The sequence below is a fragment of the Leptopilina boulardi genome, unplaced genomic scaffold, assembly GCF_019393585.1.
Source record: "Leptopilina boulardi isolate dan_hultmark-lab unplaced genomic scaffold, ZJU_Lbou_2.1 LbouV2_240, whole genome shotgun sequence".
Taxonomy (NCBI): domain Eukaryota; kingdom Metazoa; phylum Arthropoda; class Insecta; order Hymenoptera; family Figitidae; genus Leptopilina; species Leptopilina boulardi.
The window spans coordinates 184,570-198,099 of NW_026137797.1; the positions used below are offsets into that span (position 1 = coordinate 184,570).

At 31.7% G+C, this 13,530-nt stretch overlaps 1 protein-coding gene across 1 annotated transcript; it reads left to right on the forward strand.

Moving 5' to 3' along the window:
• Window positions 1-1,981: 1,981 nt before the first annotated feature.
• LOC127280372 (thialysine N-epsilon-acetyltransferase) lies at window positions 1,982-12,295 on the forward strand. The gene is made up of 5 exons (XM_051303327.1): window positions 1,982-2,173; window positions 4,682-4,771; window positions 6,234-6,285; window positions 7,170-7,375; window positions 11,191-12,295. The coding sequence occupies exons 2-5, from the start codon at window positions 4,700-4,702 to the stop codon at window positions 11,356-11,358; spliced, it is 498 nt and encodes a 165-aa protein (XP_051159284.1). The 5' UTR covers window positions 1,982-2,173; window positions 4,682-4,699; the 3' UTR covers window positions 11,359-12,295.
• Window positions 12,296-13,530: the final 1,235 nt, after the last annotated feature.

The window sequence follows — 13,530 nt, forward strand, 5'->3', positions numbered from 1 at the left end:
TTTTATAAATAATTCTATTTTATTAAAAATATTTATATTGTAAATATTCTATTACAATTGGTGTTGCTTAACCTTTGTTTGACACACTGGGGTACAAAATACCCCACGTTTTTCCATTCTTACCAATTTTTCTCGAAATACCTCACGTTTTCCAATTTTTTAAAAATACTTACTTTAAATATTCTACTATATAACTTATATAGTTTTCAGAAGATACCTCTCAAGAATATGTAAAAAAAAATTGAAGTAGATATATTTAATATTTTATTTTTCATGATGATTTTTGTCGATGGGGTACAAAAAACCCCAATGTGTCAAGTATGATACTCAGAAAAAGTGTGTCAAGTAAAGGTTAAATATTTGTTTAAAGGGTCAATCATGGAGAGTAAGTAATGTATATTTTTTAAAACACAATTAATAAATAAATCAAATTAACTTACAAATTTACTTACAGATTATACAGCTGTAAAAGTAATTAATAATACAGACGACCATTTAAATACAGAAATTATTTCTAATGAAAAAGGTTACAAAATTGTTAACCTAGAAAACAAAGGCAATGAACAAATATCAAGTAAATAAATAAATCTGTGAAACAAATTTTTTAATTACAGATCTAGGTTTGTAAAATCATTTACGTTCAATTTTTTTTTAATTATAGCTTTTACAAATACAGTTAGTTTTGAGTTATTTTTGTTATTTGAGATATTATTTTTCAGAAAAGAAATTAATACTAAATAAAAAACATAAAGCTATATAAACTTGTGTTTTTTATTGTAATCCCGTTGATTTAAAACAAATTTCATGTAAAATATTCAAATTTATATGTGTATATTGCAAGATTTTACTTCTATTATTTTAATATCATCATATATTCTTAAAAAATGTAATATAACAAACCATTTTAAATTTCGCGGTCAGTGGTACCAACAGAAATTTGAAAAGAAAAATTTCGTTTTCGACGTGTCAGGTTCTTCAAATCAAACGATGATATGTCATGTTTTCCAACGCTATAATCTGAGATCTCATGTTTTTCAACGCCAATTCGAGATATCATGTTTTTACGCCCAGCCATCGAAGTGTGCCCACTGGGTAATTGAAAAATTAACGTACTCTCTTTGTCAAGGTACCCTTTCTTTCAGAATTGAACCGCCGGCGACCAAAAGGGCTTAAGCGTGACTTTCGTTGGCCCCGCGTCCAGCGAGTCTCTAGCTATTCCGGGGACCAATGAAAACCTCGTGTAAACCCTTTTGGTCGCCGGCGGTCCAATTTTATGAGTTTTTAGAAAATGAAACAATTTTAGTTTTAATAATTTTTAAGATTTAAACCGTCTTATATATAGTTATCAAAAAAGCAGTGGTCGCACAAAACCCGACGTTAGTGTCAGGGTCGGCACAGCCTACATTTTTCAGATCTAGAAATTTATTCTTTAAAAGAGAGGGGGAGTCGCTGATGAAGAATTCGGTAAGCATGAGAACGAAAGAGATGAAGATATCTCACTATCTCTTTCGTTCTCATGCTTTCCGCTTTCATGCTGGCGTTTCACGCTGTCATGGGACTGCGTCTTTATAATAAGGGTCTTAATATCCTCCACAGCATCTAAACTGAAAAAGCGGGAATGAAAAGTATGGCGTTTTCAGTCTTCTAATAAAAGTACGGTATAGGAAACACAATTAGTGGTCACAGCTCTATTGGCTCCGGGATGACGGGACGAGGGGGAGACATGAGTGTGAGCGAGAAAGAAAATTTAAATTTTTCTTCTTGCTCACACTCATGCCGCCCCGTCTGCCGAAGGCAGGCAGTAGAGCTGTGACTGTGCGCTATTACTCCTCTCAGCTGATGAGGAGGAGAGGCACCTACATAGAGAAAAAAATCAAACGAATATAATAGAGACAGTAACTATACTACTTTCGCGCGTGCGCTTTCTACGATATTCGTAGAAAAACATACCCAATTTGCAGGGTCCTATACCATAAGAGTATAGATCCCTGCAAATATCGTAGAAAGCACACGCACGAAAGTAGTATAGTTACTGTCGCTACTATATTCGCTTGATTTTTTTCTCCGTGTCAACGAGCAGAATCTTTTATTGTTTACGATCAAAAATATTAAAATATTATTCGAAGACATTCTTGATGAACCGATTTTTTTTGGAATCTTAAAGAAATCACAGGTAAAGGAGCGTTTACATCTCGGCTGCCTGCCTACCTGTGTTATGCCGTACAAAACTGAAAGACCGTAACTTCATTTTTAAATTAGGTTATGTCGACCATTACATTTTCACTTCTATAAAAATATAGAGATTAAAATTTCGATCAAATTTTTCATTATTTCAATTTCTATATTCTTGCAGAAGGAAAAATATATAATTGTCAACATAACATTCCTACGTTCTAATATTTGCCAATGATGTTAAAATTTTTAGAATTGTCAAAGACATTAATGATAAACAAGTCATGCAAAATGATCTTAATCGCACGTTTTTTATGGTCTCAATTAAATAAGTTACTATTAAACATCTCCAAATGCAATATAATAACATTCACGAGATGTGTAAACCCTATTTTTGTTAATTATTCTTTAAATAACATTACTTTGAATAGAGTCTATAATACTCGCGACTTGGGTGTCACATTCGACGATCGATTAAGTTTCATAGATCATATAACGTCTTTGGTTACGTCAGCATCGAGAGCTTTGGGGTATCTTTTCAGAACTTCTAAAAATTTTAATCAACCAAAAACTTTAATTTTACTTCTTAATTCATTTATTCGTACAAAATTAGACTATGCTTCTTTAATTGCCAATTTTTAACTTGACAAATATAATTATTACCTGGAAGCTATTCAGAAGAAATTCCTCAAATATCTCATTTTTAGAATAGAAAAACATTATCCTCCCCATGGTCTGGATTACATTGACTTATGTTTACGATTTGATTTTCGAACTGCTAAACAGCGTACAATTTTTTCCGCATGTATGATTATATTCAAAATCTTATCTTCGCAGGTATATGCTCCAGAAAAAAACTCCCAAAAAAAAAGACCCTGTACAAAGAAAATGTACATTTTCTTGTACATGTTCTTGTACAATTTCATTAAAAAAAATTTTTTTGAAAAAAGTTTGAGATTTTAATAAATTAGAATTATTAAAACCTTTTACTTAAGCATGCCAAAAATTATTGCGCAGCTGTAAAGTCCTAAGAAAACTACTGCGCAGCCTTTAAAGTTTTTAATTTTCACTAAACGAAGACATAAATAAACCTGTACGAGAAAATATACATGTTCTTGTATACAAATATTAAATATATTTTTGTACACGATCTTGTGCAAGATCTTGTTCAAGTTCCAATACAAGAACTTGTTCCAAATTCTGGTGCGGAAATTGTACAAGCTCTTGTACATGTTCTTACCAGAACAGGTACAAGCTCAGCTGCTGAACATGTACATTTTCTTGTACAAGATCTTGTACAGGGTTTTTCAATAGGGACAGAATATGCTAAAGTAGCTCCTTTTTTATGTCTGTTTTCAGATTAATCGCTTAACTGAAAATTTAAAACCTGCGTTGATTTATTTTTCTTGTGGCGTAGCGACTTTACGACGGCCCTTTTATACTTGAATTCCTTGTATTAATAATTTTAATTCTTTCTTCTCCAATATAGTTACTTTGTCTGTTAAAACGTGACAGTGACATTTATAACATTGGAATATGTATTGAAGTTGCCCATTTATGGTCCTATTGGATTGCGGGTGTTGATGTAAAATAAATAAATAAATAAAGTCCCAAGTAGCACGGAATATTGGTTGAATGTCACGGTGATATCAAGTGGGAATATTCCTGTGACATTCATGTAATATTGAGGGGATATCCCTGTGATATTGAGAGAATATTCCTGTTACTTATAAAATTCTAAATTGTTGTTTGTTTTGATTATTTTGAATATTTAAATACAAAAATAAATAAATTGAAAAAAAATAGAAATTTATTTTTAGAATTTTTTAAATTATCTCATCAATATCACTGGAATATTTCTCTGAATATTAGAGGAATATTCCGCTCAATATCAAAGGGATATCCCCCAATATTACATGAATTTCACGGAAATATTCCCTCAGTGCTACTTGGGGTTATTGCAATTGTAAAGCTACCCAAAGAAACCATTGTCTTATGTAAAGTCTTACGTTCAAAAATTTGTATCTCCTAAACTTTTGAGAATACCACTTATTTGTCCTTATAGGTTTTTGTAGTAAAAAATACAAGACAGATTCGTAATCAACGACCTTATAAACCCCCGAGTAAGAAGTTTCAAGCGAATCTAGGCGATTTTAATAAGTTTCAAGCAAATCTGAGTGTATTTTAATTGTTATATTCTAACCACTTTTTAACACTTTTTTAACACTCTATCTTTAAAACAAAATTTATGCTCAACTCTAAACGTTTATGGAATTATTATGGACTATATGTTTAAATGCGAAATTCGAGGGCCCAAAAATGGGCTAAAAAATAGTAGATTTTAGCGTCACTCTTTAATGCAGAATACAAAAAAATTATCACTTTTAATAATTTATATCTAATAAATTTTTTTGTGTTTATTTATATTTCGGATGTAAAACGTAAATATATAAGGTTTTATAAATGTTATTAATAATAGGGCTAAAAAATTATTTTTGAAATTTTTTAGGTTGCAGTCGTATTAAAAATGACAAGTGTAAATGCAGTTATTCGACGGGCAGAAAGGTTAGATTGCGAAGCAATAAGAGCTTTTATACAGGTAAATTATGATACACTATTATGAAGGCATCCCTGGCGGATTGGATACCCTATTGAAAATCCCTGTACAAGATCTTGTACAGGAAAATGTACATGTGCAGCAGCTGAACTTGAACCTGTTCCTGGTAAAAACATGTACAAGATCTTGTACAATTTCCGCACCAGAATTTGGAACAAGTTCTTGTATTGGAACTTGAACAAGATCTTGCACAAGATCGTGTACAAAAATATATTTAATATTTGTATACAAGAAAATGTACAAGAACATGTATATTTTCTTGTACAGGTTCATTTATGTCTTCGTTTAGTGAAAATTAAAAACTTTAAAGGCTGCGCAGTAGTTTTCTTAGGACTTTACAGCTGCGCAATAATTTTTGGCATGCCTAAGTAAAAGGTTTTAATAATTCTAAATTATTAAAATCTCAAATTTTTTTAAATGAAATTGTACAAGAACATGTACAAGAAAATGTACATTTTCTTGTATACAAATATTAAGTATATTTACTTGTACAAGATCTTGTACAAGTTCTTGTACAAGAATTTGTTCCAAATTTTGGTGCCGAAATTATATACAAGATCTTGTACATGTTCTTACTAGAACAGGTACAAGTTTAGCTACTGAACATGTACATTTTCTTGCACAAGAACTTGTACAGGGTTTTTCAATAGGATATTCTAAAAGCTAACCGTGTTCGGTTTCTTTAATAAAAATATATATATATATATTAAATCTTCGGTAAATGTTCGGTTTCTTTAAAAAAAAAATATATATTAAATATCTACACAATATAAAACAATGTATTTTAAAAGGTGAATGAAGGTTATGGAAGAGTCAATTTATATTGGAAATGTAATAATTAATTAATTTCAATAAATTGATATAAATTATGAGGAATTTAATAATTATTCAAAAAAAATATTAAATTTATTAAATTCTATTTGTAAATCTAATAAATTAATAATAATTATAAAAATGTATTTAATTTCGATAGTGTTGTGAAAAAATATATGAAGAAACTTTATTCCCGACTAAAAATGATACTATTAAACTAAATTGCAAACAATGTCGTACATCAAAAATTTTAAAAGGTGATAAATCATTGAAAGCAAAAACTTTTAGGAATTAGAATTTGGAAAGGACAAGTTTTAAAATAACTTTTCAGTATTCTTCTTTATTGTCGCACATGTACAGTATTAACTCAGATAGCACGTAAGCTTGCAGCAACCTTGCGACAAGCTTACCGTGCAAGCTTACCGTGCAAGCTTACTGAGCAATCTTGCGATAATCTTACTATGCAATCTTGCAGTAACCTTACACTGCAATCTTTCGGTAAGCTTACCATGCAAGGTTGGGTTAGGTGGGACATTTAAAGCTAGCTACAAGCTTAAGTGCTGTTTGGGAACACAGCACAATAATATTTCTTAAAACTCAATGTCAATTAATTTTTTTTTATACTTTACAGGAACTAGCTGACTTTGAAAAACTACCTGAAGGACCTAAAATCAATTACAAAGGTAACTAAGGTATTACAATTACTTAACCCTTACGTGACACATGGTGCCATTTTAACCCCAGACAAGTTTGAAATAACATTTTTGAAAATTTCCCGGCGGAAATCAGACAATTTATTTTTGTCTTGAATTAAAATTTTTTTAGATAGCTATAAGGTTTTACCTTCCTATCCCTAATTTTTTTCAAAAAAAATATTGAAAACTTTTGAAGTTTTGTTCAGTTTTTCACGTTGGGGTTAATATGGCACCATGTATTACGTACGTCAGAAAAAGAGGTGTGTCACGTAAGGGTTCAAATTGATTTTATTTATTAATTTATTTTGGGTAAAATTCTGTAAATTATTTTATGAGAAAACTTATTAAGAATGCGTATATGAGAAATCATGTGACCGTATAATTACACACACAGCACCCAAAATTCCAGTGAAACTTGACAGAACCTCACACGTCGAGGTTAGGAAACTTCAGTGGCAAGGTTCATACAAGTTTGTGTCGATGTTTAAATGTCCACATGAAAAGAATATTTACACGAAACTTTGAGGAAATATTACACTATAAATAATAACGTGCAATTTTCAGTCAATGTTGTGTCAATATTCACCTATACTTATTATATTAGTAAACAAAATTTTTATAACTAGGCGAAAATGTAATGTCAATATTGACACAACATTGACTGAACATTGTACGTTTATATTTATAGTGTAATATTTCCTCAAAGTTTCGTGGGAATATTCTTTTCATGTGGACATTTAAACATCGACACAAACTTGTATGAACCTTGCTACTGAAGTTTCCTTACCTCGACGTGTGAGGTTCTGTCAAGTTTCGGGGAATTTTGGGTGCTTTGTGGGTATATGTCCTTAACATAATATATTCCACTGCAGATCTTATAAGAGATGGATTTGAAAGTTCTCCACCCTTATTTATGAGTTATGTGGCAACAATTCAAGAGAAAGTAGTTGGTTATTCCATTTTTTACTATAGTTATTCAACATGGGAGGGAAAATCATTATACCTAGAAGATCTGTACGTCACTGAAGAACACAGAAACAAGGGAATTGGAAGTTTGCTTTTCCAAACTGTTGTACAGGTATTTATATGATATGTTTTCTCAGGTAGCACGTAACCTTGCAGCAACCTTGCGTCAAGCTTGTCGCGCAATATTGTCAACCTTACACGGCAAGATTGCATGGTAAGCTTACCGAAATATTGCAGTGAAAGGTTACTGCAAGATTGCGATAATAAGATTATCGCAATCTTGCATAGTAAGCTAAATGGAGAATTTTAATTAATGGTAGTTCCGCTACTGATAGCACACTTGCATAACAAATTAGGAACGTTATATTGCTGTAAGCTTACCTTCCCACGTGGAAGCGTTACCGGTAAAATCCGCGGAAACTCCGCGGAAATTCCGCGGATTTTTCGCAAATTTTTTTTACCGGTAGTTTTGTGCGGAACAAGTAAAAATTAAGCACTATGAAGTCATAAATGGTCCACCGGGTATCCAGATGAATGCAGGTCAACATCTTTAGGGAGATTATTTTATTAATTAACGAAGATATTACATCAGGAAATCACCATTGTCTGGATCAATTCAGGCCAACATCTTCAGGAAAGTTTACCTCAAATAGTGAAAATAATACACTAGGAAGTCAATAAATTTCAGGTAGATCTTGATAAACTTTTTCTTGGAGGATTCTAGAAACGAAAATTAAAATTTCCAAGAGTTTCTCGAAAATATTTTAACGTCAGACGACTTGAACTTGAACTTGGAAGTTTTACCGACAAAATAGGTAAGTTTATTAGTATGCCCTGTATACAATAGGTGATTTTCTAGTACTTTTTTCAATATTTGAAATTAATTTCTTCGAAAACGATGACTTGAATCGATTCGGAAAGTAGGCTATTTTCTGGTGTATTTTATTACTTTTTAAAGCTAATTTTCCCGAAGAACTTGACCTGGACCTACCCGGAACTTTCTTAACTTCCTGGTGTATTATTTCCACTATTTGAGGTAAGCTTTCCCGAAGATGTTGACCTGAATTGATCCAGACAATGGTGAATTCCTGGTGTAATATTTTCGTTAATTAACACAATCTCCCTAAAGATGTTGACCTGCATTCACCTGGATACCCGGTGGACCATTTATGATTTGCCAGTGCTTAATTTTTACGTATATCGCACAAAATTACCGGTAAAAAAAATTTGCGGAAAATCCGCGGAATTTCCACGGAATCTCCGCGTAGTCACTCCGCGGACTTTCCGCGGATTTTACCGGTAACGCTTCCACGTGGGTTAAGATATTCATCAAGTTCATATGTAAGCTCTAGGTAACCTGTTGAAACAAGGGGAATGGTGCTCTGCGCCGATTGCGCTATGAGGAGAAACCAATTCCTAGATAGGAAATTTTATTAAAAAATTTTAACGGCGAAGAACTAGGTGCATTTCAAACACCAAAATTCGATTTATGTGTGCCTATTGCAAGAAGGAAATATATTACTCATTTATTGACTTGGAAAATTGTTTGAGGTGCAGATCTCTTTATATCCATAAATGGAAATAATCTTGCAGATATAAACAAACATATAAATTATATAAAATTCGATTTTTAAAAAAAATCTCTTATTTCTGTCCTTTTCGTCACGTTAAGTCCATGGCCATATTTATTATTATACTCCACTATTAGCTAACCTAGACCTTATACATGAACTTCACGAATGTCTTTTATACACTGAGAAAAATATGCTATTGAATCAACAGCATTTCTGTCAAAGGTATAAAAATTATTGATTCAAAAGCACATGTTATAAATAAATAATTAAAATGACTTTATCACTCGGTCGATATTAAATAAAAAAACTTGAAGATAACGATCACTCCGAGTCAAGGCAAACAAAAGAAAACAAAACTATTCCCTTTTACGTTTCAGCAGCACCGCTGCCCTCTTCAGAAACTACAAATTTTTATTATCGAATAATTAAAATTTTTTACAATATATAATTTAAAAAGTACAGTATTAACAAAAAGGTTTTTTTACCAATAAAAAAGAAAAAAGAAAATTTTTTTTCAAGTAATTCATTTGAGGATGAAATACTTGGAGAGGAAGAGACGTCTGTACGATAGCTAATCTATCTAAACACTGAGTAGAAGTACGTGGCTTGACAATTTTATAATGAAGGGGTCAACGGACTGTCAGTAAACAAAATTACAAATATATAATAGGTGTTTCGGTTAATAATGTCGATTTTTTTGCAGGATTTGGGCGTTTATCTAAATGACGAAAAATATTACCTTAATAATCAAAATATTGTCCATCGTTTGCTATGACTTTCTCCCATCTTTCTGACAAATCATGGATTCCTTTCCAAAAGAACTGTTCACTTTTTGAGGCCAACCATTTATCGAGCCAAATTTTCACTTCTTCGTAAGAATGGAAATGTTCTTCTGAAAGTCCGTGCTGCATCGATCGAAATAAGTGGTAGTCCGAAGGGGCCAAGTCCGGTGAATACGGCGGGTGGGGTAGTACGTCCCATTTAATGTTTTCCAAATAGTTTTTCACACTTTTCGCAACATGAGGCCGGGCATTGTCATGTTGAAAAACGACTTTGTCGTGTCTTTGAGCATATTCTGGTCGTTTTTCCTTTAATGCTTTGTTTAATTTTATCAATTGTTGCCGGTACCGATCGTCAGTAATCGTTTCACCAGGTTTTAGCAATTCATAATACACGGCACCCTTGTTAATCCCACCAAATACACAGCAATGTCTTTTTTCCATGTATATTGCGCACTGGTTGTGATATTGAAGGCTGGCCTGGGTCAACCCATGATTTTTTTCGCTTTGGGTTGTCAAAATAGATCCACTTTTCATCACCTGTCACAACTCGATGTAAAAAACCTTTTCTTTTCTGTCTGGCAAGCAGAATTTCACAAATGGTTTTTCGCCTTTCAATGTCTCTTTCTTTTAATTGATATGGAACCCACTTTCCTTCCTTCTGGACCTTTCCCAATGCGTGCAAACGTTCGGAAACAGTGGATTGGGCAACGTTCAATGCATTTGCTAACTGCTTCAACGTTTGAGTTGAGTCTTCATCCAATAAAGCTTGCAAATCTGCGTCTTCAAACTTTTTCGGCTGACCTGACCGTTCCTTGTCTTTTACATCGAAATCACCAGTTTTAAATCGTTGAAACCATCGTTCACAAGTTTTCTGGGTTATAATATGTTCACCATAAGCTTTAACTAACAATCGATAACTTTCAGCAGCCGTTTTCTTCAAATGAAAGAAGGTTATTAAACTTCCCCGCAAAACGGCTTTTTCCGGCATGTAACTTGACATTTTCAAAGCTATACAAAACTATGTTTTGTGCACAATGACAATTAAGAACAAACTGGTTTTTAATGATATATGTCCAACATTAAAAACGCTATAGACATCAAAAGCCTGTATCAACGCACATGAGTAACTCAATTTTTTAGGAAAATCGACATTATTAACCGAAATACCTATTATATATAAGTAAGAGAGCTGTCAGTGCACATCAAAACAGGTGGCTAAACAGACTTCTTATCGTTGAGGAAATAAATGTAACTATTATTGAGATTTTGAGTGTCTTCCATTTTGTTAATTGGTTTCTTTTGCAAATTAATATGAATCATCTCAGATATCGAACGTTTGTTATAATCAATTTCTCTATCATATCTTTATCATATGTTATAAAATTTGTGAAATATTTTATAGATTCTATAGCATGTGCTTTTGAATCAATAATTTTTATACCTTTGGCAAAAATGCTATTGATTCAATATATATTTTTCTCAGTGTATATGCTCAAACTAAGCTAACAACAATATAATGTACCATGTGGGTAGAATTAAAAAATATAACAATTTTTTAATTTAAATTACAGTTTGCAGTGGAAAACAAATGTAGCAGGCTGGACTTTTCCGTTTTGAAGTGGAATCCAGCGAAAGAATTTTATTTAAAAAAAGGTGCAGTTAATATTACAGGATCTCAGGATTGGCAATTTTATAGAATGGACCAACAAGCATTACAAAGTATATATAAATCCAAATAGTGCAGCCTTGACTCGTCAAGTATTGTGTTTTTATCTATTCGAGTAAAAAAAAGTTGGATAGCACGGTACGGTATTACTTATAGCAGCGCAGTAGCTTGAATATAGAATTTGACTTTTTTCATATAGAACCGTTTGGTGCTATATGGAATTATAAGAAGGTCCTATATGGACAACTTTTATGGATGGTTTAGATAAAAAATACCACTTAAAAGTACACAGTTATAAATGCAAGATTGCATTGCATTAAAACTAAAATTATAAATTAAATGCAAATTTTGTAGAAAAAAGTAAATATTTCTTGGTTCATATTTGATAGTAGAAATGAGTAACTGTATTTTCTCTTTGGAACGGTAAGTCCAAGAAATATTTACTTTTTCTACAAAATTTGAATTTAATTTATAATATTAGTTTTAATGCAATAAATTAATAACCTTGCATTTATAACTGTGTACTTTTAAGTGGTATTTCTTATCTAAACCAGCCATAAAAGTTGTCCATATAGGACCTTCTTATAATTTTATATAGCACCAAACGATTCTGTATGAAAAAAGTCAAATTCTATATTTAAGCTACTGCCCTGCTATATGGAATACCGTATCGTGCTATCCAATTTTTTTTACTGGGATATTAAGGCATTATCCCTAACAGCAACGGATATTTCTAGATATCCTATAGACGTCCTGAGGATATTATTTGGTCTGGGGAAATTAGGATATCTTTAAGATGTACCAGGGATATCCCTAGGACGTCCATAAGACATTCTGAATATCTGAATGTTGTTAGGAAAATTCTTCAATATACATATATCTGTTAACTAAATATTATGCAATGGAATTTTTTAAACCTACCTTACTTTGTTGTTTACTGTGAATTCCATTCATTATTGGTTTTATACGATTAATCTCAGGAATATAATAAAATCTTGCTGTCTTCTCAATCTCTATACTTTTTTTAAAATATTTGCATTAACAAGTTAACATTATATTTTTGGCTAAATGCAAAGAAAAACCTATTGTTTTTGTAACAATTGTCGATATCTGATCTTGTAGATAAATACGAACGTTAGATGTCTCAGGAAATTAAAACATTTTGAATTTTTTGTAAACCCTGACGTTATTGTACCTTTAGATGAACAGCCTCTTAAATATCACAGTACAAACAATTCAAAGCTACGGTCTCTAAGAAAAACAAACTTATTGTGCTAAATGAGATAATTATGTTGGAGAAATTGAATTATTAGTTGATCAGACTAGACAATGTCGGCAACCTTTATTTGTAAGCTTACCACAACCTTTCCCAGTTGAAAAAATTTGTACAAGGCCATGTACATTTTCTTGAACAAGATCATGTTTATGTACATTGAAGTGAACATGTACACTACCGTCAGAAATTGTCGGTACGCCTGACTTACGAGGAGAAGATATTTGATGCTGACTTTAAAGCAAGATATTTTAAGTTAGAAAAAAGTTAGAGAATTTCTGCGTCTGAATGTATATCAAGAATTTTTTTTAAATTTTTGGAGCGATTGTAACACCGAAATGATTCCAAGACAAAATTATATAATTTTCTTACTTTCGTACTAAAGTTTTTGACTCATGGCATAATCTAGAATAATCGTGCATTATAATTTATATGAATTGTGTTTACACATGTTACCATACAATAATCGTGCATAATTTTGAAACTTAAAAATGTTTTGTGGTTCCTGAAATATGTTCAAAAAGGTCCTGTTAGCTTGTAGAAAAACAAGCTCGACCATTTTTTAACATATTTCAGGAACTACAAAATATTTTTCAAGTTTTCAGAAATGCAAATTAAAGCTAACTAAATATTAGTTGATATTATAAGGTAAAAAGATTTATTTCTCAACTCTTAAAACATACACTTAAATTTATGTAAGGTAAGTAAAATTTGTTTTTAATGTTACTTGAAGTAAAAGATATTATTTTCAAATGGAAGTATATATGGTACCGCCTATGTTATTTCCTATATTAAATCCTGTTTCCCTTTCCTATACGAATTTATATGGGATCCTATAAAAATTCCTATAAAATTCAGGGATTTTATATAATATTTTTTTTCGCCATTGACATGAAAAAGTGTCTTTTTTGTGCCTGTTTTGGGCAGATAAAGTAGCACTTTTCAAGGCAGTTTGGGTCAACTGCCTAAAAA

Bases quoted from the DNA above. Each gene is read 5' to 3' on its own strand.
- LOC127280372 (XM_051303327.1), top strand. From the start codon at position 4,700: ATGACAAGTGTAAATGCAGTTATTCGACGGGCAGAAAGGTTAGATTGC. The intron at 6,286-7,169 runs GTAACTAAGGTA...ATTCCACTGCAG, and splicing joins ACCTAAAATCAATTACAAAG to ATCTTATAAGAGATGGATTT. The intron at 7,376-11,190 runs GTATTTATATGA...TTTAAATTACAG, and splicing joins TTTTCCAAACTGTTGTACAG to TTTGCAGTGGAAAACAAATG.